The sequence below is a fragment of the Talaromyces marneffei genome, chromosome 3 (assembly GCF_009556855.1).
Source record: "Talaromyces marneffei chromosome 3, complete sequence".
Classification (NCBI taxonomy): Eukaryota; Fungi; Ascomycota; class Eurotiomycetes; order Eurotiales; family Trichocomaceae; genus Talaromyces; species Talaromyces marneffei.
In genome coordinates, this window is record NC_072350.1 from 2,464,590 (window position 1) to 2,490,806 (window position 26,217).

The following is a 26,217-nucleotide window of genomic DNA, read 5'->3' on the forward strand; positions in this document are numbered from 1 at the left end:
AGGTTATGATCAGGGTAGAAACCCCCCTTTTTTTTTGTTGACTTGAAAGGATCCTAGAACTTTCAATGTCCAATTAAGTTTCAGGACTTGTCTAGAGCAATGTAGGGCAATTGTCATCACGGGCAAGTGCAAACAAAAGAATTTCATACAGCTCACGAGTTTCAACAGCCCTATCATGTCTGGATTCCACCATGAAGCCAATATGATTGAAGAACTTGGATAAAAGGATATTTCCATGTCTGAAGGATGAGATGTCTCGAATTCAAGACCGGGCCCAACAAAAGTCGTTGGCGAGGCACGTACCAGAATCTGAAGCGGAATTAATTGGGTATTTGTTTTAAGAACAAATTGATGTTTCGTGAAATGCCAGAGAGATGATCAAGGTCGGTAAGATTGCCGGCGTAATGTAAATACAGATACAAGACATGCGTACCGTGATTGTAATCTATCCACCGCAGAATGACGTCGTACCCGCAGTTTCCCGTCCGTGTGGTCGCCAGGGCGTTCCTTCCCTGCGCCAAAAAATTGGCCGACTGACACGTGCAGCCTCAATCCCGCAGCATTTTCGCTCTGTCTGTCTACTATCAACACGGCGAATGCTCCCACATCTCCATGGCCATGAGATCCTTTTGTCGCATGGCCTACAGCTATTCTCCTTTCTCTAAAATATGAAGGCGGCCTTCGTGTTGCGCCGTGTGTGCCTTGCGCGCGGAGCAAATCATACCCTCGGTACAACTCCGTCATTACGAACGTCATTACGGACTTTTTCAACGAACGCTACCCCTCGACTGAAGCCGCAGACATGGCGCTATCACATATCGCAGAGATGGAACAAAATAGGCAGAGGGAGGGCCCCTATTGTCGGCTCGGTCTTGTTTGCAGCCGCATTGGGTCCTGGTGCGTTTATGGAATTGGCGGAGAAGAATGGTGAGGAGGAGACCGGGGAGAAACATATGTTGGAAGCATCACGGCAAGAAATACGAAAAACAGTATCGGAGGATGCACGCGGTTTCACTCGACTTAAGCAAGAAGTACATGTTTTTTTCTATTGCTATGTCTACGAACCTATTGCAACGGGCTTTAGATTTCTCCATCTTGCCATTATATTCCTGCCCGTGTTGGTCACGGTTCCTGTGATATGGATTGGCAGCCGGAATCCTGACCGTAACAATCAACGATGGGGGACTTTATGGTGGTTTGATTTTTTGGTCAAGTCAATGGAACGGGCCGGCCCAGCATTCATCAAGGCATGTATATCTGGTGCACTACAACAACATTTTGTTCATCGCTTGCTGACTTCCCTATAGCTAGGTCAATGGGCTGCTTCCCGTACAGATATCTTCCCTCCCGAACTATGTGCTCGGATGTCCTCTCTCCACTCACACGCACCGGCGCACTCTCTACATGCCACAAAAAGAATCTTATGCAAAGCCTTCAATGGTCTTCCGTTCGACGAGATATTTGAAGAATTTCAGGAAGAGCCTTTGGGAGTTGGAGCTATCGCGCAGGTATATAAGGCGAAACTGAAACCGGATATTGCAGCACAATACCAAGAGGAACTGCAAGACATACCAAAGGACTTGGCAGCCAGGGTACGGAAGAATGTTGATGTTCTGGTTAAAAGCTCGCCTCAACGAGTACCTTCATCTTATGTTGCGATCAAGGTCCTACATCCGAGAGTTGATGTCACTGTACGGAGGGACTTGAACATTATGAACATTTTTGCACATATCATTAATGCAATTCCCACCATGGAGTGGTTATCCCTACCGGATGAAGTGGAACAATTTGGTGAAATGATGAAATTACAGCTCGATTTGCGAATCGAAGCCACCAACTTGGTGATTTTCAGAGAACATTTTAAATCACGCACAACAGCCTGGTTTCCTTACCCGTACACGGAATATACTACGAGAGAAGTTCTCGTAGAAGAATTTGCGCAAGGAATCCCATTGTCCGTATTCCTCGAAAAGGGCGGTGGTGTCTACCAGGAGGAGATTGCAGACGAGGGACTAGACGCTTTCCTTCACATGCTGCTGATTGACAACTTCGTTCATGCCGATCTCCATCCCGGAAACATTATGGTTCGCTTCTACAAACCCAATCAACTTGACATCTCCCTCAGAGCGCCAAAACGCGCACATGAAGCTGCTTCGAGTGCCGAACTAGATGTCAATGAACAAGTACTACGGCGATTACGACCGCACACAAAGGATCCCGAAGCTTGGAAGGCAGCCCTGGCCGAATTAGATCGAGAAGGATACCGACCTCAACTGCTCTTCATCGACACGGGTCTCGTTACTCAACTCAATGATAAGAACCGGCGCAATTTCCTAGACCTCTTCCGCGCAGTTGCCGACTTTGACGGATACAAAGCAGGCCATTTGATGGTTGACCGTTGTCGTCAACCCGAAGCGGTGCTGGATCCGGAGATTTTTGCATTAAAAATGCAACATCTCGTGTTAGGCGTCAAATCAAGGACATTTGCCTTGGGTAATATCAAGATTGGCGATGTTCTGAGCCAGGTGCTTCAAATGGTCCGAGAACACCATGTGCGTCTAGAAGGTGACTTTGTCAATGTCGTTATATCTATATTACTGTTGGAAGGAATTGGAAGGAGCTTGGATCCTAACTTGGATCTGTTCAAGAGGTGCGTATCCCCCCAATCTGATTAGCATTAAAGAGAAACAACTAACATGTCATATAGCGCCCTTCCAATCCTACGCCAACTCGGCTCAGGCACGACACTATTACAAAACGTGTGTCACGGTGACACCTCCATGCTCCGAGTCTGGGTTGGTCTTGAAGCACGCACATTCCTCCAAGCCAGTTTGGAGAGCACCGAAATGTGCGTCAAATACGATATGTTGGCGCCGAATATTTGAGCCTTTTCATATCTACATATCGACGACGCGTATCACGACCTGATCATGCTTTCTTGCACATAATAAACAATTACATATATAATTCCCACTCGAAAATTAGAGGCAAACCATCATTGGGACTGGCGTTTACAGGTTTTAGTTTCATGATGCTCACTTCATGTACATACATATGCATCAACGAGCATGCTCACTCCTTTCTCTTTTCATTGACTTGGATAAGCAGCTTAGAAGAAAAGAGTTCATTATATGTATATATACAACTCAACATTATCTCTAATCAGACATGAAAGTAAATGGAGATGTCCCGACGTCCAAAACGTACACGTATCGATACACACAACCTGTAAGAAAAGGAAAAACCGTAACCGAAATTAATCATATATCAATATCGAACAGAATGACGCCGCCGGATCCGAGTATGCATTAAATAATCCGAGTGAAGAGAGACTCGTGGCAAGCGAGTTATTGAAGGAATTGGCGATCATTGATTCTCTCGTGCTTGGGCACCGCTAGCCCTATACCAGACATCGCCGCCCCAGCGCATCAGACGCTCAACAGCTGCAGTGGGCGTGTCGACGGCGGGACGAATGTCGAGGAAGAAGACAGGTTCGCCGCTTGGTTCGGGAGGGCCGGAGTAGTAGTCAATGACATAGCGAACTTCTTTTGGTCCGGAGGGGGTTTGGCGAGTGATGTACCAGTCGTGTCGGTCGAAGGGAGGCTCAGTCCTATGCCATATTGTTAGTACTGAGATTCCTACATCAAGTGGTGTGCCATGCATGGGCTTACCCAAATTTAGCAGGATACAACCACCCCAGCGTCTGCATAAACCTCGCCTTGGGACTCAACTCCTGCGGTCTCCCCTGAAACCTCACCAAAGACGGCTGCGGCTGCTCCTCTTCACTCCCATGCTCAGACAACCACCTCTCCTTGGCCAACTCCATCGCCAAATTCTCATTGCCCTTTCTGCATTTCTCCCATCCACTCGTGAGGCCCTTGGCGAAAATCTGTTCCCATTCCACGATCTCAGCCCAGGCGCCTTCGTTCAAGAAATTGTGCACTGCGACCATGGACTCTACCGCATCCTGAGGGGTGTCGGTGTACCCCTTGCGAAGCATTGCGTTATACATCTGTTGCGGAGAGGGGTATTCCCATTTTTCATGGGAGTTGTCGGCGCGCGGGATGGACGAGATTTCGCGCTCGACGGGAAGATCGACTGTTTGGCTTGGAGCGCGTTCTTGCGAGATGAATGAGAACATATAATTAAGAGGGTTTATTCTTGATTTGCCGCTTGTAGCTTGCGCTGGTTGTTCCTGCTGTTGCGGCTGGCTTTCTGCTGGGGGGACGAAGAATGGGGAGTTGGGAGATCTTTTAACTGGGCAGGCGCTTGGTGTAGGTGCTTCGAAGGGAGACGAAGCGCCTGATTTGTGCATCGGGCATGCTGGCTGCAAATCAATTAGCGAAAGGCCATACATTTTCTTGTTTGTAAGACAAAAAAGCTCACTGGAGGTGCCGGTGAAGTAGTGGTAGCAGCATCAACGGGAACAGCGGCCGGCCGCTGAGTATCTGCCCAAAACCAACCCATTGTTGCTGATATAAAGCAATTAAAGGAAATTTTTATCCAAAAGGCGTAGAGGGAAAATGTTGTACAGGGGAGAAGAGAAGAGAAGCGCGACTGTAAACGTTGATATCTCCGGAGAGTTGGCAACTTTTTTTGCCTTCTGCGGAGCGCAGAGGAAATTCCCGGCTGGCCGGATGACGCCCGGCGGACCCCGAGTGGATCTGCTTAGTGCTTATATTTTCAATACCAGGGTCGACATGACCAAGTTACATTGGAAGTCAAGGGTTTCTGTTATCATGAATAGCCGAACATTATTAGCCTGATTGCTGAATTACTGTTAATATAAACGTAAATCTATCGAAATAAGATGATAACCAGCATAAACGTTAATGCCAATGCGTCCCGAATGCTCAATCACCATCATGTAATACTTCGTGCCAACCGAACCGAACAATTAAGAACCCTGTATATCGTGGTATAGCCTCGATATGAGGGCATATCCAAACACCACAGCCAGCCCAACCCAGAATTTGTGTCGTCGAACCCAACCTTGACCTGCCTCTCTAGCCACGTGTCCGCCTTCCATCACGGCGCCCAGTCGCGGACCACTTCCAGCAGGACGTCGACGAAGAGCCGAGGTTTCAGGCGAACAGTTGTTCAATGTCAGCGCATTTGGGTCTGGAATGATATGTCCCGTCGCGGCATCGATGCGGTTGTCTTTTATCCACTTCCAGTTCTCCTGATCCAACTCCGGCCATTCGGTCCGGAACTTCAAACCGCCATCACCAGCCTTGATATTATTAATTCCCTTGCTAGAAGCTGTAACGCCTGCAGGAAGGTTTTTCTGAGATCCTCCACCTGTAGAGTTCCACCATCGTGACCGTGCGGCAAATAGTCTGCGTTCGCTGTCCGATGCACTGACGCTACCGGTCGTCATTTCTTCGCTGGTCATAAAACTTAATAAACCAATAAGGATAGTTGACACCTCCCATGCTGGATTGAAAGACTTGGGATGGAAATCGCTGATGCTGAGACATAATCTCGTAGATGGTTGGAATCTGCCGCTGGGTGTGTGCATGCGAATAGCGGGCGGTGCAAATGGGTATTCAGGAGGGAAAATCAAGGTACCCCAGTATTGTCCATTCTCGTAAGGGGTTTTCGGTGGACCGGTGAGGATATAATGCCATCTGACCAGCAAGTTAGTGGATTGTCAATGATTTGTGACAAGAGGGGGATGAGAGACAGACTCTAATATGTTGGTCTCTGAAGGGTGTGCCACGATATAAGGAGGAGGGTTCTTCTGAATATTTTGATATTCCCTTGTGAGCTAGAAAAGAGATTACAAACTGTTAGTCCAGAAACGACGACGAAACCGTTTTCTTTGGGCAGACTCACTCGTTTATGTGCTGCCTTTGTAGCCATGACGGCTATCAGGGAAATGTAGTGGTTCGAATAAGTAAAGTGAGGGACGAGCAGAGAAATAAATCAAGCGCTGAAAGGAACTCGAAGGATGACGGGGGCTTGTTTGCAAAGTGTAGGAAGATGTCTGATATGATGATATTTGACTGAAAGAGGCGAGGCACGGAGTTAGTTGGTACATGGGGTGTTCTGGCCAATCACATTGCCGGTATTCATCAGCCCCACTTGTTGCTGGTCTGATAGGCAACCATGGAGATGCCTCTCTTTCTGGAACATGACAGTCATTTTGGATGACCTACCGGGAGAGGACCTGAGAGGGCTTTTATCGGTAGACAACAGAGAAATATCTGAGCACAGAAAGCGAGGCAGCCAGTAGTAGTTGATGGTCAAGAACCATACACCACAATGACTTGCTAGAGGCGGATGTAGAGAACGACCCAAAGCGGCAAGCGTCAACCGCCGCGGCAAATTTAGGAAGAAACAACGACGTAAGCTCGCACGGACCATCACGAGGTGCTACATTTCCTCGAGATTCCTCACAAGCCGACACAAAAAACCGTCAATTGCAAGCATTGCGCCGGCAAGATGGCTTCCTCACTTACGAGTGATGACGAGGATGTAAGTTTAAACTACAGAAATGCTCCTTTGACTATTCAGTGAGCGCAAACTAACCCAGACGCCAATTGACTAGATCTTCACCCGACTACAACAACCCGCCGATCCCAAGGTATTGGAGGAGCAGCAGCAAGCTGTCAATGAGCGGATCAATGTCATCTACCAAAAAGCGCAAGCTCGGCTTGCTGAAATGGTACTATATCTCTAGAATTCCAAAAACAAAGACGATTCTAATCCGTCCAGATCGATGAGAACTCGACGTTGCCCTGCACGATATCCCGCATCCAGATACTCAATGCGAATCATACGCGAAAAGGCTTTTTGGAACGCATTTTCAATCCCATACTCAGTGCCAATCAACCGCAACCATACACACTAGCCGAAGCTTTGTCGCGTGTCTCTCAAGGAGCAAACAAATTGAGCGGTTTCGGTAGGGTTGACTTCGAGTCTGAAGCTCATAGCCAGTGGCTAATATATGCTAGATATCTTCCACGAACCAATCTCGATCTTTTTGGACAAGCCAACGGACCCCAATGCGCTACCTACCGATTTAGATGTTTACCTGTCTGTTCGAGAGAAGTCGAGGATCCTGTTGAAGACCGGCACTGACCTAGGCAACGCCGAAGGCTCTGCGTACGGGAATCTCTTGTGGCGCAATATCTTCGGCGGTGCAGAGACATTGAACTTGAACGCATCTTTGGGAACACGGACCAGATCTGCATACCAGGCCGCATTCGAGACACCTATATTGAGTGACCCCAACTTTCGTCTAGAAGTCGGTGCCGTAGCTAGTTCTACGCAGAAACCCTGGGCGGGTCATGAAGAAATTTTGAAGGGAGGATGGGCCAGACTACGATGGCAGACCCAATCTGGCCAACGGCATGAGCTTACATATAACGGATTTTGGCGGCAGGTTACCGGGCTGTCACCAGACGCTTCGTTGGTTGTGCGGGGCGATGCGGGCGACAGTGTCAAGAGCAGCATTTCACATACTTGGGTTCGCGACAGCAGAGATCATCCTCTTTTGCCATCCAGCGGTACATATGCCAAAACCCTCAATGAGGTAGCTGGTATAGGGCCATTGAAGGGGGATGTTGCATTTTGGAAGTCAGAAGTCGAAACCCAGGGCGCCATTCCCATTCCTGTTCCTTTCATCAAAGGACCCAGCGGCGTCAGCTTTACGACAGGACTCCGGGCCGGACTATTCTATCCTCTTAGCCTCGGCTCAAACGCAACACCACAGCCATCGCGAATTAACGATCGCTTCTTGCTCGGCGGTCCTACAGATGTTCGTGGCTTCCGTCAAGCAGGCCTTGGACCGCGCGACGGCAGTGATGCAGTGGGAGGCGATCTATATGCCGCAGGAAGTGCCAACCTCTTTGTTCCTTTGCCTCGTGTCGGCAAAGATACACCACTACGTCTGCAAGCATTTGTCAACGCAGGCCGCCTCCTCTCCCTTCGCTCATCCGGAAACGAACGTCCAAAGACTACCAACGAAGTCAAGGATGCCCTTGTTTCAACAGTAAACGAGATTGCCAACGGTCTTCCCAGCACTGCAGCTGGTATCGGACTTGTTTATGCGCATCCGGTTGCCCGATTTGAGCTGAATTTCTCTCTTCCCATATACCAGCGCAAGGGAGAGGAGGGGAGGAAAGGACTCCAATTGGGCATAGGCATCAACTTCTTGTAGACATATGTATTGTAGCATTAGATGTTTGGCACTATTCATTATTCAGAAAGCGATCAAAATATGAGTTCACTGTTCGGACTTGACGTGATGTAGGGCTAGTGAGCTGTGAGCAGCCAATCACGGGAGCTGCCACCGGCCAAGCTGTCTACTCCACAACTCTAAAGCCTTCCACCTAGATCCCTAAGCCCTTCAACTTCACCAACACAACATTTCTCACGGATTCTTCCAGATAGATGGTAATCCTTATTATCTTGAAACAAGAAAACTGAACACACTATTCGTGCCTCAGCTTAAACCAAACGCGCCCCCCACACCACTCGCGCAACACACACACACAGGCCACGATGGCCCAATACTACCCCCAGCAATCACAGCCCTCCTACGGCTCCCAATCATCCCAAAACCTCCAATTCTATCCATCCTCCTACTCCGTTTCAGGCCACACGACACCATCCCAAGCCTCCTACGGCGTCGGCTATGGCGGTCAACCATCCGCCCAAGCATACCCCGGCTCCTCAGCTGGCGGGGCTGGAGGTTATGGAGGCGGATTCGGGGGTGCCGGTTCATCAGCGGCTGGTGGTGTATCCGGTAGAATGGGAGAGCATGGAGGGTTGAGAACGGGGTGGTTAGCTGCGTTTGGCACGGAGGGGTATGATGGTGAACCGCCGTTATTGGAGGAGTTGGGTGTGAATTTTGATCATATCCGGAGCAAAGTAATATTTCCCCTTCCTTCAGTCTTTCAAACTGCTGCAATAGGTGCTAACGATGGGTGGCGATAGACACTTACAGTCCTCAACCCCTTTGCCCAAATAGACCAACACCTCATGGACGACAGCGACCTATACGGCGCAATCCTCTACATTGTCCTGTACGGCACATTCCTCCTTCTTTCCGGCAAGGTGTTTTACGGCTACATCTACGGCGTCGCCGTATTCGGTACACTGGCCCTACACCTCATCCTGAGTCTGATGTCTCCTTCCATCGACGGCACGGGCAACGGTGCATCACCAATCCCCAACGCAGCGGACCCAAACAACTACGATCCTCACCAGAAACCACCCGGTCATGCGGGCGGCCCAACCGGCCATTTCTCAGCAACCCTGACCTTCCCTCGCTCCGCCAGCGTGCTGGGCTACTGCTTCCTACCCCTTGTGTTGACAAGTCTAATCGGTATCCTGCTCCCCATGGACACCATGTTCGGGTACTTACTCACCTCCGCGGCCGTGGGGTGGTGCACATACAGTAGTTCGGGCATGTTTTGTGCCGTGGGACGGATGCGTGGGATGAGATTTTTGGTGGCGTATCCATTGGCGTTGTTTTATATTGTTTTTGGGATTATGGGGATTTTTTCGTCGAGGGGGAGTGGCACTTTGGCCGCGAAAACGGGGAGTTATTAAATCATACGCCACGAAGCAGTGGGATTATAAACATTTAAGAAGAAGGGGGGGATTCTGAGGAAGTGTTTAGTTCAGTTTATTGGGTAGGTGTAGAGGAGTAAAATGTAGACAATGAATATACATGACTTATGATTCATATCTATTATCTAACTACTCTAATAGTCTATAGTTACAGTTCTCGGCTTATCGCTGCTCATCTTTCCTAGGAGCACATGAACTCAACCACTCTTTCGCCTTCTCCAAATCACCACCACCCCCTTCCAACGCGGCAAGACACCATCTGAGATCATACACGCCCTCGGCAGCAAGCATTTCTCCGACTGCACGGCGCTGTTGACTCGTCTCGTCTGCACATAGGTAAAATGGGGTCCCTTGGTCAACATTCACGTCTGTCAAAGGGGGTCTGGTGTTGATCGGATCAATCAAGGGTTTAATAACTTGTAGTATATCCTTTGAGGATGTCGGTAATACCGATCCAGAGGCAGAAGAGCGCTCATGACCAGTCTTGCAATACGCGTTGCGACACCATGTCTTACCGCATCCAGTAAGCATCTGGGAGAGATACCTTCTCTCAATCCGCCGTTTTAGAGCTTTCCCCTCGGGGTCGTGCGCGTCTGTATACAACGGGGCAAAGCATATATTGCAAAGCCCCAATGGGGTACCCTTTGAAGTCTTGAGGGTACGACCGCAATTCACATTTCGGCATATCGATGGTGCTGGTCGTGACAACCGCTCGAGGTCGTGATGTCGCAAGTGTGTTTTCATTTCGCGCAGTCGGATGATCTTGTTGCAGAGATGACACTCTGTTGTACGTCCTCCGTCGATGATCTCATGAGGCGTGAGACCAGACAATAACACTTCGGGGTCGTTCATGTCTGGATCCGAATCTCCTTGTTGGGGCACAACCAGATGACAGAATTGGCATAGGATCTGCTTGCCGGGACATCGGGTTGTGCGATGATGCGCGAGAGATGGAAGGCTTTCTGCTGAATAGTCGCAGTTGAAGCATGTATGCGTTTTGTGGAATATATAGTCGTGCTTCTCTTTGCTGGACTCATCGTTGCCGTACGACTCGTCCTGTTCACAGTGCCAGTGATTCTGCCATTCAGTTGAGGATTTCTGAAAGACATTCTTGCACTTTGGACAGAGGATGTTGTTTCGGAGACAGAAGTTTTCGTGTAGAAACAAGGTGCGTTGCGGAACCCATTGCTGGCAGTTTTTGCATTGGATATCGTCGGGATTGTGCTCATTCGAGTCGGCGGTCTCTTCACCAGCGTCGGTTTGCATAGCATCAGACACGCGAAGAACATATTCAAATGGCGCTTCCGCATCATCTTCTGCGTCATCTAGCAGTGAAAAAGCATGTACAGAAATATACATCTTCTCCGCATTGGCCAGTTCTGGTAGAGATGCGTCCAGTTTCAGGACCTTAAACGACTTGGACGACATATCCCCAAAAACATGTTCATCACTCCTAGGCTGCACTCTCTGATACGCCGAAAATGGACTGACAAAGATATCCAAATCAGCCCCATCAGCAGCTTCAAGTTCCAGCTGCAGTTGGCCACTAGCATCCTGTATGTCCAATTCATAATCCACATAATCCCCCCTCCTGACCCGTCCTTGTACCTGCTGGCCTCTCTTTATCGGTCCTCCAGGCGAACTCCCCTTTTCTGAGCCCGGTTTCCTTGCCGCCTTTTGCGAAAGCTTTTGTAAGGTTTCTCTCGCCTGCTCCTCATTCAACGGCTCAATATCAACTTCTAGATCCGTATCAACAATACATATCCCATTTTCCTGTCCCTCTTTCCCTTCCGGAGCAACTTTATCAATCAAAAACTCAAAAGATCGACCCCGTCCACTGGGGACAGTCAGTAGCTCGCCAACCGTCAACGTGGTGAAATTCTCACGCAAATGCCGTTCTAATAACGCCTTCCAATCTTCGGGGTCGTACCCTGCCTCCAGTGGACGGAGGCGCACATATGTCCCCTTTGGTAGTTGTTGCGCATGAACCGTTACTGTAACCTCTTCCTGTTCTTTTTCAGCTTCTGCTTCTACCCCCAACGATTGCCGCAAGAATTTGCTAAGACCGATATGTCCCTCCTCAGCCGAAAACTCACGAATACCGGCGTATACCACCTGCCCATTGCGTGGGTTCACAAGTTTAAATGTTAGCGGATGCGGTAATTGTGGTTGTTGTTGCGCGCCACCGGAGGAAGTGTACAAGTCTATTGCGCGAGCTCTCGATTCGGCGGCAAAGGTATATGGGTTGAACGGGTCGAAGGTGGATGTATACTGTTGTTGAGCGTTCAAAGACTGTGAATTATTGGTTTGGACAACTGGGGCTGCTGAGAGAAGCTGTTCGAGCGCCGAAGGAGGGAGGAGGATTTTGTCGCCTGGGAGGGATCGGGAGGCATGCGCCAGTGGGGAGAGGATTAGTTGTGAGGACCATTTTAGTGTCGTCAGATGGGATGTATGGTCAGCCATGTCCGGGCTCTGTAGTGGTGAGTATTCAGTTAAAATTCTTTCCTATTTAGATGGCATGTTGGTCAATGTTTATAGCATCGTGGAGTCTGATGGTTCTGGAAGCTACTCTACCTCGCATTGCTAATCGGGCCTTTATCTTATCTAATCGATATCGCCCCGCGATCTTCCTTGCTGTTTTAGGTCATCGATACAGGGAAACAAATACTCAGCTACGATTGGATATTATTTAACTAGTTATAAGTTATTAATTAAATTAACTAAGTAGTAGAGTAACATATAGTTAACTAGTTGAGATTATATGAGTAGAGTACTACGTACTTATGTACGGAGTAGTCGGTCATAACATAAGATGTATATATATATCATTAAACCCGTAATTCCAACACCCTGTGATATCAATCAAATTCCCAAGCACCATTCGTGTATCGCCTGTACGGAGGAGCACTTGCTGCGATATATAACTAGCCCGTTGCAATTAGAATCATCATCCAAACCATTCGTTATTCGTAAATCGAGTCTCTAGTAGAGGTCACTACCGAGTCGTCGGGAACTCGTGTTGCACCAGTCACACTACAGAAGGTTAGTGTAAGATTGCTCGAATGAGCGTTTGATGTACATACCTTTGTTGACGAACATCCATCGTTGTGCTTGAGACAATACTCGCCGTAGCAGGTAACGCAACTACGTTGACGGTCAACTTTGCAGCTTGCGCACTATTCATGAGTCAGTTTCTAAAACCTTTTTGAAAATTGTCACGAAACTCACAGTAGGCCCACATTCCCAACAATCTCGGCTCACGCCTGGACCCAACTTTTCCGGGGAGAGATCTCTAGACTGTCCGTTTGCCCCTGGTCTGCGGATGACAGTCTGGTGAGGCGAAAGGCGAGTTACTGCCTCCTCCGGGCTCGGTAGGCAGTTGAAACAAAACCATTTGTGGCATTGATGGCACCATCGACTCTGCAAGCAATCTGTGCACCGGGCAATCATGACGGCTGTCTCGTTTCGCGGCACCGGTCGTTTTGCGTCGGTAATGTTGGAGGCGTAGAGAGGTAGAGGGTTAAGGAGAGGGAAATGAGAGTCTGACGATTCGCCCCAGATGGCGGGACCCTCGGGAGATGTACGGCAACCATCACAGCCACGGGGTCCAAGGGAGACTGTAGCAATGGCTGCAGGGAGCAGCGGTCCTTTTGGGCAGGGTTGGGTCTTGTTGGTCGAGGAGTAGAGGTCAATGTTATGCCTGGGACCTCGACATAATATCGCGTCAAAGGAAATGATGCCTTCGCATTTCTTGATTGTCTGAGCCCAGCCAGACTCAAGATTGGCTTTCAGGATCTTGCCGGATGGTTTGTACCACTCGTTAAGATGCTCGTCTTGTTGGTCTGGATCAGGCGTTGGGGCTGGTGCTACCTGACCACCAACCCGTGACTGCCACCATTCTCGACGGGATGGTCCTCGATAATTGTGTGGTTTCTCAGTTGATTTCTTTCGCGTGAAATAGTAAATACCCTTCAATTTCGGGGTTCCTGCCGGCCGAGTTGGCCGCACGGCATATTCCAGCGTCTGCATGAGCTTCCGCTCATTGAGATGAGTGCATTCCCGGATCGAAAGAATGTTCACATTGAATCGGTCAGTCAAGATGATATCAGCAACGAGATCCGCCGGAACAGATAACCCGTCCAATACCAATGTGCGCACACTTGCCAGAAGTGACTGTCGCTCGAGACGAGAGAAGATTCCTCGGAGTGGCCCGGCATAAAACTCATCTTCAGTCACGGACTCGTCCATTCTCTCGTTTCTCCAGCGCTCACCACCTGCGTCAATAGCTTGTCTTTCGGCAATTTGAGCTACTCGACATGTACTCAGATCGAGATGTCTGAAGACGTAGGGGGTCTCCATGATGACGGAGCGTACTGCCTTACTCGTTGAGGCCAAACCCATCAATGACGAGACGGGCAGCAAAGGTACCAAGTGATGCAAAACCACATTGTTGGCAAGGAGATCGAATATATTAGTGGGTATGACAGGTAGCGGTGGGCAGCCCTCTTCTTCTGGGGTGAGAGTAATTTCTTGGACAGAGATAAGTCCTAACTCCTTTGCAGTGAGACGACCGCTGGCGGCGAAAAAGTCATGGCGATAGCTGATGAGATTCTTCTTGTGAGCAGCCAACGCCCCTGTTGTGACATCGTCAAGGGACAATAGGTGGAGTGGATTTGGTTGGACTTCATCTAGGGCACTCCTAGCCCTTGCTAACTCCGTCTCTAGGAGGTCGATAGTGGGTGTGTGCACGGCGGCAGACATTTCAGTCCTCTGTATACCTAGATAGTCGTATCGATGTTTGTGATTGTTGTTTCGTTGTCTTGCGTGGGGGTGTATATTTTTGGCGATGGTTCCGAAATGCTTTTATGGAGGAATATAAAACCGACCGAGTCAAATGAGAAGAGAAGAGCAAGCCGGGAGAAGATAGGATCTTTAAACCTGGTCGAATCTTTGATATGCCAAAAGTACCGTCGTCCTTCTCCTTGTTACTCACATTCCCCAATCAGGAAAGTGAAAGGGAAAAAAAATTCAGTCCAGGCGTGGGTGGTTTCCCCCTTGACTGGCTTGTGGGTCGAGAGACGGGGGCAATCGAGAGCGCCTTTTATGTACTAAACGACGATCTGGCTTGGTAGCTAGTTATCGCTTATCACAAGTTAACTATCAGCAAGTTAACGACGATTGAAATTTTCAAACAGCTTGCTGCATAAACACTGACTGTGGAACTCGAGAGTCGATGGGTGCAATAGAATAGGCAAATAATAATACTGCGTATACAGCGAACACCTGATCTGTTTTTTGATTCTTTCCGGTTCCTGGCGGAAGGACCAAAAGAGTAAATCCGGAGATATGTTTTAGTCAGAATAAAAGTGGGAAGGAAAACGTGCCAGTGGGTCGGCGTGGTCCGGCCTTTACTATTTTTTTTCTCTTTTCTCTGAAGACAAAAGGTGCGTAAGAAGTAAGGAGGAAGAATGAAGATAAGGCAGGATTATATGACATCTGTCAACTGCTGAGGCAGACTGTAGTACAACAGACAAACAAATGGAGTAGATTCAGGTGAAGCAAAAGAGACTAGTGTACCTCACAGACCAATAGCCTATCTTTCGGTGACCGCGGTATTCATGGAATAATAGATTCGTCTCATCAGTCAATCAATCATTAAGCCGGCTAATAAGACAGAGTTCGAAGGCTAAATAGATCTACGCCGTAGAGTCCACCGTGAGTGAACAACTGGCCAAGCCGTTCGGGACCATGCAAGGCCCCCCAAGCTGGCCGACACAGTCTCCCAGAATCAGTGTCATGATGATATGTACCATGTAATAGTATGTATGCCGATGGCGGTCTCATCTGCTGACAGACCACGCATTTGGTGACTGGCAGTGCGTACGGAGCAGAGGAATCCTGTGGAGCACGTACGACTCTTGTGTCCGCGAGGGAATACGACAGTAAATGCACACGAATTACCAGTTACTAGAGACTCTAGTACGTACGTGCAAAAAGCAAAGATCGACTGAGTGTATCGCCGATTACACTAAGAAGCGTCGCCCCGCAATCTCCACTGAAGAAAAAAAGAAAGGAAAGGTCACGCGCCGGGGCGGTGGGTCGTACTATCTGCTTCTAGTCTTCTAGATCTCTTTAGACTACTCCGTACTCTGTAACGTCGTGTCGAGGTGTTGGTAGTATGGTACTGACTGGCATACATAGTATTACATACCATAGCATGACTTGCAGCTGGTGATAGTCTACGTGTATATCCACGACTGCTCATTCTGCATGATACTACGTAGTGCATGCCCAGATATGCCAAGCGACTCACAATCCGAGAGAGAAAGGCGTTAGATCTGAAAATCAAGGCAGACCAGATCAGATTACAACATGCAGTTAGTACATAAGTACATAAGTAGTACAACACTCGTTTAGCTCGCTATGATTCTAAATTACATAGTTCTCAACAGTCCATGCCAATGAAGTCATGCCAATGCTTGGCTCGTCGATCAAACAATGGTGTATGAATATTCAATGCTGAATGAATTTTGCGGGCACAAACGCCAGCATGCCCAACGACACACACACATACGCGTCTTGTCTATTTCCAGACCTTGCCCAGACTGACCTCCTTGTCGTCGTGCTTGTTCAAGATCTTGGCCGTCGCCAAGTCAAAGTCTTCCTGAGTCACATGCACTCGTCGTTCTCGCAAGGCATACATGCCGGCCTCTGTGCAGACACCCTTCAACTCGGCTCCGGAGCATCCGTTCATCTTCTCGGCAATCTTGGTCAGGTTGATACCGCGCGTCAGGTTCATGGATCGCGAGTGAATGCGTAGAATGTCCGCTCGAGCTTCCACCCTAAAAACGGTCAGCAAGAAACTACAAAAAGAGATAGAAAATTCATCCGAGCAGGCAGGACATACGTAGGAGGTGGGAATTCAATCTTTCGGTCAATACGTCCAGGTCGAAGCAGTGCAGGGTCGAGAATATCCAATCGATTGGTTGCCATAATAATTTTGATGTTCTTGGTGGGCTCAAAACCATCCAGCTGGTTCAACAGTTCCAACATTGTTCGCTGAACCTCAGAATCACCGCCACTACTACCCTCAACTCGACTGGATCCGATGCTGTCAATCTCGTCCATGAAGATGATACTAGGAGCATGCTCTCTAGCCATCACGAACAACTCTCGCACCATTCGACTTCCCTCACCGATATACTTTTGTACCAGTTCCGAACCGCTAACTCGAATGAACTTGCAGTCTGCGTGATGAGCAACCGCTCGTGCCAGTAGTGTCTTTCCCGTACCCGGCGGTCCGTAAAGCAGCACTCCCTTGGGTTGGGCGATACCGAGCGATTCGAAGAGTTCAGGGTGTTTCAATCCAAGCTCGATAACTTCTTTGATTTCCTTGATTTGTTGGTCAAGTCCACCGATCATATCGTAAGTACTGTCTGGAACCTTTTCGACCATCATCAGCGACACGAGAGGATCGACGGAAGACGGAAGCATCTTTTCGAGCTTATATGTATCAGAAAGCAAGGAAACACGCTTGCCAACGGTGAGTTTGGAAACATCGACGTTATCGGCAATGTCGACCACTAGACACTCAATGATTAGCACGTACTCACTCCAAATCATCTCTTCCTTATGCCACGTGTGGAAAGACAAACCGTATTTTCCCTCTGGATGAACCTTGACGAGCACCTTCTTGGTGCCCATCACCTTGACCACCTCACCAACATAGGATCCAGGCTGTTGCAGCAAGCCTAGCTCTTCCCTCAAAAGACGGACTCTGGAGTTGTAATCATTGCGTTGAGCTTCTAACCTTCGTAAAACTGCTTGGCCTTGTATGATCTCGAGCTTCATGCTCTCGATTTTGTTACGATAGTAGTTGTCCAACGCCATGATTGATGAGACGAGGAGACGGCTCCGTCGACAGCTCCTTCGACAGTACAGGTGTTGTCAGATTATATCCGGCGTTCCGTGAGAATCTGTAAGATATATCGAGAAGCCTGTTGACGAGCGACTAGACTTTACAAACGTGGAAGCTGGTTGTGATGAAAGGCAAGCTGTTTGATAGATGACGAAGGTGTTGATCTCGGGATCGATGGATGAGCTTCCATGGCGGACGGGACGCAAGAGCTGCCAGCGTGACACTAGCCACATCCACTAGCCACAGATTACATATCTATGTGTGGCTTTGCCGTTCCCCACCAAGAGCTTCCTTCCTCCACTGAGAAACAAAACATTCAGAGTATCAAACGCTTACCACGATAACTATATAAATTGAAATTTTTATTCGATTCCAAAAGGCTACTCGGCTGTCCGTCATGGCTTGCTTCTTCAATAGGCACACCCGTGATTCAGCACCTTACAACCCCAGATCAAGCGCAGAAACGGCCAAATCATAGCTATACCTTCTGGTTATCTCGAATACGATGGAATTTTCACTTACGACTCGCTTTCTTCAGCTCGTAGTTACAATGATCAAGAACAACTTATTACTAGAATCCCACTATCTCTACTCAAGGACATAGTAAGCTGTAGGCAAGTGTTTTTAGTCCAACTATCAAAGTAAAGCGGGCTGATCCCGTGAGTGAGCTACGACTACCAAGGATAAACTAACCTGCTTGTTCCGCCTGCCTCCTTCCACTTGCATATCTCCTCCTTCAACCTCAAATATCTTCACGAGCGTTCGGGGACGCCCCCAACCTCTATTTAACTACACAACATGCTTGATAAGAGCCGTCATTACGAACGCGTGAGGTAGATCAAACTATATTGCATGGCAAACGAGCGCCACGCGAATTCGAACCTTATCTTAGCAGCCTGATTATCGACGACACTCGCCACAGCGTCCAACAGCTGTCACGATGGCCGACCACGAATCGCGAGGCGAATCGTCGCGTCCTCTGGAAGACTCATTTACGGAAAACGAGTCGTCGATTTATGCTCCCATTGTGCAGACTGACGAAGATGCGCCGTCCTTCAGAGATATATCCCAATGGCCCAGGCCAGGTCGTAGTTATGGTACTTCCCGCTCCTCCCTCCCTTCTGACCCAAATTCCACCTCATCCCAGCTTTTCGAAACTCATTTGTGACTTTTAGGATCTATCACACAGGCTTCCGGACGGGCAAATCCGACGGAAGATGAATCTCTACGCTCTCAAGCTGGTCGACCTCAGCCTCCTCAATCCCCCAACATCGGGCCCCAAATTGAGCGGACAAGAAAGCCGTCCACCCTACGCCGAATGTCTTCAAAGCCATACCGAGGCCAAGAGTTCTCTGTCGATGACGACCCCTATGAAGTAGAGCAGGACAATGCCTTGCATCAAGCCCATCAGCAGACGAGTACACCCGCCCAGCCTTCACCCAGAATCCTTCCCATAACCATTAAGAATTCGACATTGAGGAGGAGAAACAATGCATCGGCTCCGAAAGATGGCTGGCAAAATGACGATGATGACCTAACACTTCCTGAAGCGGGACCGAGCAACTCTGGAGAGACCGACTTGGAAGATATGAACGGAGATGACAACGACGACGCCGGCAACCTCAGCGATGCGGAGAGTTTTACGTTGAGAGACCGTCAAGCAGCCATCAATGAAACCCATCCATTTGGTATTAGGATTTGGAAACCTGCCTTGTACAAGAAGAATCGCTCTGTTGAAAAGACTGCTGAAGGAGACATTCACTCATCGCCCGGCGGCCGAGTGAGTAACCTGTTATTCCTAGTCAATTTGATGTGGTCATTTATATTCGGATGGTGGCTTGCTGCTGCTGCCTTGGTCGGTGGCATTGCTTGTTATTTGTGCATTTTCTCGCCCCATGCTAGAGAGTATGGAAACGTCTTTTTTGGTCTATCCCGATATATGCTTTATCCCTTCGGTTCATTCGTGCGGCTCGAAACAGATGAGCATTATGTCGACGAGGATGAAGGTGAAGGACGCAGTATCAGTGAATATGAGCAGTGGCAGAGCGGAGATTTAGAACACGGACGATTGTTCTTCGGTCCCACCCACAGTCGATCTCTTGTTGGTCGACGACGGAGTAGCATCGAGTCGGGGTACAGCGAACATGACAGTCTTCTCGGACGCACTGGCAGAGGTGGTCGCCTTGGAACGAATGCTTCCCGGCCTAAACGAAGACTGTTCGGCCGTGGCGAATGGAGCTTAGCCAGAGTTGTTTTCTTTGCATTCTTCTATTTCCTCACAGGCCCATTGATGTTTTTGGTGTCTTTGGTCTGCTGGTTGCTTGTCTTCTTGATACCCATGGGTCGCGTGATGAATATCCTTGTGGACCATCTTCGTCGCCATCCTCTTGCGTTGTCTTTCCATGCCGATGCCGCATACACTCGCTTGCCATCCGGCCCTTCTTCTTCCATCCTTTTGTGTACTTACCGGGCGGCCGGCCTGCGTTATTGGAAGTATACTATTGATGGAACTAATATCTTTCTTTTCAACCTCTTGAGCATTGTTGCCTTTGTCATTTTCGACTACTGGGTGCTTGATGTGGCTTTCGGGTTGGAGTCATGGTTAACGCATCCAGGACTGGTCTTCACACTGTCCCTTTTGTCGATCATTCCTCTGGCATACTTCATCGGCCAAGCAGTGGCTTCCATTTCCGCTCAATCTTCGATGGGACTGGGTGCTGCTATCAACGCCTTTTTTTCCACAGTAGTAGAAGTCTTTCTCTACTGCGTTGCTCTCGGACAGGGCAAAGCACAGTTGGTTGAAGGAAGTTTGATTGGCAGTATATTTGCTGGTATTCTATTTCTTCCTGGTTTATCAATGTGTTTTGGTGCAATTCGACGTAAGACTCAGAGATTCAATGTGAAGTCTGCAGGTGTTACGTCGACCATGTTATTGTTCGCGGTGATTGCTGCATTTGGACCGACTTTGTTCTATCAAATATACGGCAGTGTATGTATCTACCCTACACGTATGAATTTGTTTTCGAATGCTAACTCCTACAGCACGAGCTTAATTGTCGGTCATGCGCCAATTCAATGGATGAACGTGATTGCCGACGATGTTATTACTCACAAGCTCCTGCTGTAAATGATGACTTTTTCCGCAAAGCCGTACAGCCATTCTGCTGGTTTGCGGCATTTTTCCTGTTTTTATCATATATTATCGGCCTCTGGTTTACTCTTCGAACCCATGCTGCGGTCATATGGGCAACTGATGGAGATGAGAAGAAAGCAGCTGCTCCAGGCGTTGAAGTCTCTATGCACGACTCGCGACATGCTCAACTCGCAAATGGCCTGTCCAATGTTGGAGGAGGAGATATCCAATCTAACAGCATTCGAGAGTCTCAACTGTACAAACGTATCTTGGGACACTCATTGCAGCAGATTGGGCTGCCACATGAGGGCTTTGAATCCGGCTCCATTGATGGAATATCGCCTCATTTGGATCCAAGCCTGTCCAAGTCTCCGGATGATCAACACGGGTTGCACCTTCGCGGCCTTACCGAAGAAGATAATGAAAACCTCGCACGTCAAGTAGCTGAAGTCGCGGCGACTGCTGCAACAGTAGCCGCACGCGATTCCACTCGTAATCATCGCAGAACATCTGTGAACCCACAAGCCATAGGACGGGCGCAAGATGCCAAGGCTACGAGTCAACCGACACCTATTACTGAGGAGCACGAATTTACTGGTGTACCAGTGGAAGCACATGCTGGCGGAGGCCATGATGCACCAAATTGGAGCAAAACGAAGAGTGCAATTATACTCCTTGGCGCCACAGTTCTCTACGCCATCATTGCTGAGATCCTCGTCGACACTGTGGATGTCGTTTTAGAAAGCGTGGACATAGATGAAAAATTTCTGGGCATTACATTGTTTGCCTTGGTGCCGAATACAACTGAGTTTCTAGTATGTTCTCCGAATTGTTTATGCTACATCGGCACTAACCGAGTTGCGTGTCTAGAATGCCATTTCGTTTGCGATGAATGGAAACATTGCGCTTTCCATGGAGATCGGTTCCGCATATGCGCTTCAAGTCTGCTTACTTCAAATTCCAGCACTCGTACTATACAGTGCTGTGAATGCGCGATTCATTGACCCGGCTGACCTGGTCAGCCACTCATTCAAGTACGCTTCATGTCTCTACCTTTATGATTAAAGTCACCACTAACATTGATTGGCAGTCTCATCTTCCCACAATGGGACATGATAACCGTCATCCTCTGCGTCTTCCTCCTTTCCTACGTCTACGGAGAAGGGAAGAGTAACTACTTCAAAGGCTCAATCTTAGTCTTGACCTACCTAGTCGTCATAATCGGCTTCTATCTATCTGGCTACAATGACCTTGACACCCACGGCATCGACAGATTCGATACATTGGCACTCGGCTCATCGTCATCATCGTATTCAACTGCCGGCGGGAAATTTTATACCATTGGACAAGGTAAGAGTGGCATTGCATTCCCTGCACCCGCCTCTCCAGCAGTGGAACTATAACCCTCTTACAACCGCGTTGATTATACCCGTCTATTATTTTTGCATTGTATAAAGCTTGTTCTGTTTTTGGTTATGTAGTCATTGCCGTTGCATTTAAGATTGTTCTCTTTTTTTTGTTCGGGCTTCTTCATTTTTTTGTTTTGTTTTTTGTCCTGCATTGTTTTTGTTGCAAGTTTCCCAGCATGTTTTGGTCTGAGGTTTGTGTGCATATGAAGATCATATCCTTATAGTAGTAATAATATATTCACTTGGTCGTCTATGGCTTGATGCCTCAAGACATTTAGATACGTAGACAGATGGACACCTTGATTTGTCTGATATAAATATGAAAGGCCCCGGGGTTGAAGAATACACGAAAACAATGTCCTTGATTATTGAGTAGAAGCTTTTGAACCAACCAATATGTGTAATCAACTATGATAACAATCCTAGACCTATTCACCACCTTCCAATTCCCTCCACTCTCTAGATGAGTATTAGAAAGCACCAATCTCGGCCCCCGCCCTGGCCAAGGTCTCATAAACCCTCGGTTGCAACTTATACTTAATCATACCCGCAAATAGCATCAGATCCTTGGCCATTGCCAACAGTTCCTCAGCAAGAGCTTGACGAATCTCGTTCTCATAGGCACCTGCAAAGAGTCGCTCGCGTTCGCGGCCGATGCAGGTTATGCTCCAGATGATTAGTGGTCCAATGTTTCGTGAAATTACGCTTGGTAGAGATGCGAAAGATTGAGCTGCGTTGCGAATGTAGGGTACTGAGCCCTTTGCGCGGAGGGGCAGAATTCCGAGATCATTTATTGCCTGCTTGAAACGTTAGAGGAGTAATCGTTTTTGGGGATGGCGGGTGACTTACGTCTAGTGCTGGTGCCCAATTACCGATTTCAACTTGACCCTTTGCTTTCAACATTCGGAGCAACAGCCCGCATGCATCGCGGTGGATTTGGCGAATCTTTTGGTAGTAGAGTGCGTTGCTATTGTAGAGACTAATCATGTTCCTGGCCAAAGTCATGGGATCGTCGACAGTCGTCAAACTGAGGCTGCTGCCCGGTTCTGACGCCCCCTGTTCAACTCTGGGCTTTAAGGGTTGAAAGTCTGAGACTGATTGACCTAGATCTAGTGCGACGGTGTCTGATAGAGAGCGGTTGATAATTTCAATGACATGATCGTAGTCCTCGGCGAGATGGTAGAGAAGTACTGCGTCGGCGATTAACCCCTTGTCATCTGCAACTGTTGCTGCTTGCACTGTGATCGTTCTGAGGAACTCGTCTTGGTCGACGAGCTTGATGAGCTTAAGTCGTCGTTCTATAGCACCCTTGATTCTCACGCCGTCTGCCCTAATATCACCCAGCAATTTCGCAAAATCTCTAGTTTCCAAGATGAACTCTCGTAAGGCTTCATGACAAACAGATGCTTGCGACTTTCCGAGTGCACCGGGCAAATCGGCATTCAGACAAATAAGTGTAAAATAATCGATAGCTGCTTCAACATTGCCAGTCCGGAATTCACGCGTATATTGCGTGATCAAGTAGGCAAAGTTGATCTGTGGGAATTGCTTCGTTGTAAAGGATACTGTAGAATCGGTTAGCGTATCATATTCATCAAACAAGAACTGCAACTTACGAATCTCCTCTCCGCCTGTATAAAAGTCTGCGACACGCAAAAGTCCGTAGTAATCTAGGGCAACTGCAAAGTGCACAGCACTAACCGGAGCATGAGACCCAAGATACGAAATTGCTTGTTCAAACATGCCGCCCAATATTTGCAAGAGGAAAAATGTTCCATAACCGCCTGGTGTGTCTTGTCCTTTTGCAAATACGCGTTGACCGATTTCTGTAATGTCGGTTTGAATATCCTCAAGACCAAAGACATTCCCTGCAAATTCTTCCACACGGTCATCTTCTCTGGCTAGAACGAACTGCAGCCACATCCAATCCTCAACGCCCTGGCCAACACCATCTAATCGTCTGCGGCCCAGGTCGCATCGACCGATGATCTTGTAACAAGCCATCCGGTAAGGATCAATGGTATTCTCTGGCGCATTTCGCAGACGTTGTTGGTACTCTCCATTAATCTTTTGTTGCAAATCTCGCGGCAGCCTCCTGCTTTGCGCATATGTGGTCATGTACGTAACAAACTTATGATCAAGTGATCGGAAACCTGGATCAGAGCTGACATATTCCGCAGCTTCAGTCACAAAGCCGCATCGAAGTAGGAAGAATATCAAAATCCAACAGTAATCTTCGCCGACTATTTGTAGTTCCGTTCCGTCTGGTGCGAGATCTTTTCTGGCAGCACGAAGGCGGATGTATGCGCGAATTCTATTGATGGTCGAGGGAATTCCACCCAGTTGTGCTTCACGTGGGTTCTTCACAATGACAGCCTCAACTTCGGAGTAGAATAGCCTCTCCAGGTATACTCTAGAGCCCTCAACGATCCTTTTCCTCAAACTGGTAGCGCCTTTTGATGTGGTTAATTCGTTCAGATAGTCACTAGCAAACTCCCTCTCCTTGATAGCGCCGAGTTCCCCGAAACTGGTCACATTGCGTGCTTCTCCAGTCATAGATATCAGAGCTTGGTAGGCTCCCGCTAGTTGTCGTGGCACCTATGATTGTTAGATTGTTAGCCTAGGTAAAAAAAAAACAAGTGGTTTGCTGAGTGCATACATCACCACCAGGATGGTCCTCTACACTGCCGAACTCATGGAAGATGGCATATGGTTTTTCCTCAAGCCTTGCCGCATTGAGATCTCCAACCTTCCTAGCAAAGAGGCTCATCTTCTCGCGCAAAAAGCGAGTGTCCGGACCCTGAACTCCAGCTTCGCCCCTATCGCCATGATCTGCAAAAAGCTGCGAGCTGGAAAGAGAACCACCAGGTTGTCCAATTACAGATTTCTCCAAACCAGAGCGCCCAAATATACTTCGAGTGCCTGTCGCACCGCCGGGCTGCCTGGGATGTGTAGCAGAGCGCCCAAATGAGCCCCGATTGAGACTGTCACCACCTGCCAAATCGTCCCGAGACGATAGACCAAAATGTTGAAAGATCTTGCGGCGTTGGTCATCCCAATTCATGTTAACCTTTTCCTCCAAGAAGGTATCAAAATCTCGGTGAACACGGGCAAGGCTTTCTGCAACCATAGCCTGTCGACCGCGCTGTTGTACATTTTTCATGAATTTCGCATTATCAGGGTCGAAGCCTTCGGCTTGCTTGAAGGGGCTGGGTATAGATGCCTGAGAATCGAGGGCTTTCAGATCGCGGAGCGCATGTCCCGGCGAAATACCTGACGCGGCGAGGAGATAATGTCTTATTCATCAGTCTAGTTAGTGAACGCCACCCGTGAAATAGTTGGATGGTTTACTGGTTACTTACGCCTTTTGATCACGTCCTGGTTGACGCGTGGCTTTTTTATCCTGGCCACCAAGCTCCCTAGCTTTCCGGCGAATATCATCAAGGCCTAACTGAAGGCTAGGCAATTCCCCATAACTGTTATCCTGCGACCCAGCGGCAAATGGACGTTTCTTTCCTCGTTCCAGGAGGCTGTTGAAGAAGGCAGGCTGTGTAGCTTGGGTGGATTGCGTCGATTGTGCCAGCGGTGGCAGTGGGTTCTGTGATGTCTGCTGTGGTTGCGGCTGCTGTTGAATCGGTTGTTGATTTGTAGAAAACAAGCCTGAGGTGCCTGCTTGCGCGGGCTGGCCGGTTCCTAAAATCGATGATCCTTTATTTCCTCCGAAGAGTGAGCCACCAAATCCTCCTGAAGCCATATTTGCTTGTCAAAGTCCTGAAACGGCCGAGTGGACAAGTTCTTTTGTTTCTTCAAGTTGCTGGTAGCGACACCTCTCGCTTTCTGCAAGGTGTTTGTCGAGATTTGGCGTATCGTGTAAGTCAGATGTTCATTGCCTTCACAAGTATTCCAACAAATTAAATTTGAGGTCTCTAAGACACAACGCGATAGCTCTATTGAGCAACGGATGTTGAGGTTAAGGTTGCTTGAGAAACAAACTAAGAAGTAAATTCTTTAGGCTGGTTACCCGTTACTGTAACCCGCAAGCTATGCCCCACATGGAAGGAACGGTCAGATCGCGCCGGCCGCCAATTTTCAGAACAATCGGACTTCAAGTTCAACAGTCATCCATCAATAGCAGTGGCTATTGTTTTTTACTATAATCCATAGAGCGCCTT

At 48.4% G+C, this 26,217-nt stretch overlaps 10 protein-coding genes across 10 annotated transcripts; 4 read left to right on the top strand and 6 right to left on the bottom strand.

Annotated features, from left to right (window-relative positions):
- Positions 1–668: 668 nt before the first annotated feature.
- Positions 669–2,885, top strand: EYB26_004644 (uncharacterized protein; the record flags this gene model as incomplete). Its single annotated transcript, XM_054263935.1, has 3 exons — positions 669–1,251; positions 1,312–2,650; positions 2,708–2,885. The coding sequence occupies 3 exons, from the start codon at positions 669–671 to the stop codon at positions 2,883–2,885; spliced, it is 2,100 nt and encodes a 699-aa protein (XP_054119910.1).
- A 481-nt stretch (positions 2,886–3,366) lies between these two features.
- On the bottom strand, positions 3,367–4,467 carry EYB26_004645 (uncharacterized protein; the record flags this gene model as incomplete). The annotated part of the gene is made up of 3 exons (XM_054263936.1): positions 3,367–3,610; positions 3,672–4,327; positions 4,387–4,467. 3 exons carry the CDS (start codon positions 4,465–4,467, stop codon positions 3,367–3,369), a joined length of 981 nt encoding a protein of 326 aa, XP_054119911.1.
- Positions 4,468–4,897: 430 nt separating this feature from the next.
- On the bottom strand, positions 4,898–5,865 carry EYB26_004646 (uncharacterized protein; the record flags this gene model as incomplete). The annotated part of the gene is made up of 3 exons (XM_054263937.1): positions 4,898–5,630; positions 5,691–5,770; positions 5,839–5,865. The coding sequence occupies 3 exons, from the start codon at positions 5,863–5,865 to the stop codon at positions 4,898–4,900; spliced, it is 840 nt and encodes a 279-aa protein (XP_054119912.1).
- Positions 5,866–6,447: 582 nt separating this feature from the next.
- On the top strand, positions 6,448–8,167 carry EYB26_004647 (uncharacterized protein; the record flags this gene model as incomplete). The annotated part of the gene is made up of 4 exons (XM_054263938.1): positions 6,448–6,480; positions 6,554–6,670; positions 6,721–6,907; positions 6,960–8,167. The coding sequence occupies 4 exons, from the start codon at positions 6,448–6,450 to the stop codon at positions 8,165–8,167; spliced, it is 1,545 nt and encodes a 514-aa protein (XP_054119913.1).
- Positions 8,168–8,511: 344 nt separating this feature from the next.
- Positions 8,512–9,564, top strand: EYB26_004648 (uncharacterized protein; the record flags this gene model as incomplete). The annotated part of the gene is made up of 2 exons (XM_054263939.1): positions 8,512–8,880; positions 8,947–9,564. 2 exons carry the CDS (start codon positions 8,512–8,514, stop codon positions 9,562–9,564), a joined length of 987 nt encoding a protein of 328 aa, XP_054119914.1.
- Positions 9,565–9,747: 183 nt separating this feature from the next.
- EYB26_004649 (uncharacterized protein) lies at positions 9,748–12,048 on the bottom strand (the record flags this gene model as incomplete). Its single annotated transcript, XM_054263940.1, has 1 exon — positions 9,748–12,048. One exon carries the CDS (start codon positions 12,046–12,048, stop codon positions 9,748–9,750), a length of 2,301 nt encoding a protein of 766 aa, XP_054119915.1.
- A 519-nt stretch (positions 12,049–12,567) lies between these two features.
- On the bottom strand, positions 12,568–14,346 carry EYB26_004650 (uncharacterized protein; the record flags this gene model as incomplete). Its single annotated transcript, XM_054263941.1, has 3 exons — positions 12,568–12,618; positions 12,669–12,761; positions 12,814–14,346. 3 exons carry the CDS (start codon positions 14,344–14,346, stop codon positions 12,568–12,570), a joined length of 1,677 nt encoding a protein of 558 aa, XP_054119916.1.
- Positions 14,347–16,168: 1,822 nt separating this feature from the next.
- EYB26_004651 (uncharacterized protein) lies at positions 16,169–17,475 on the bottom strand (the record flags this gene model as incomplete). Its single annotated transcript, XM_054263942.1, has 3 exons — positions 16,169–16,427; positions 16,493–17,168; positions 17,241–17,475. 3 exons carry the CDS (start codon positions 17,473–17,475, stop codon positions 16,169–16,171), a joined length of 1,170 nt encoding a protein of 389 aa, XP_054119917.1.
- Positions 17,476–18,443: 968 nt separating this feature from the next.
- EYB26_004652 (uncharacterized protein) lies at positions 18,444–22,039 on the top strand (the record flags this gene model as incomplete). The annotated part of the gene is made up of 5 exons (XM_054263943.1): positions 18,444–18,600; positions 18,679–20,492; positions 20,546–21,451; positions 21,507–21,670; positions 21,727–22,039. 5 exons carry the CDS (start codon positions 18,444–18,446, stop codon positions 22,037–22,039), a joined length of 3,354 nt encoding a protein of 1,117 aa, XP_054119918.1.
- A 476-nt stretch (positions 22,040–22,515) lies between these two features.
- Positions 22,516–25,799, bottom strand: EYB26_004653 (uncharacterized protein; the record flags this gene model as incomplete). The annotated part of the gene is made up of 5 exons (XM_054263944.1): positions 22,516–22,842; positions 22,895–23,610; positions 23,662–24,643; positions 24,705–25,341; positions 25,408–25,799. 5 exons carry the CDS (start codon positions 25,797–25,799, stop codon positions 22,516–22,518), a joined length of 3,054 nt encoding a protein of 1,017 aa, XP_054119919.1.
- Between the last annotated feature and the right edge of the window lie 418 nt (positions 25,800–26,217).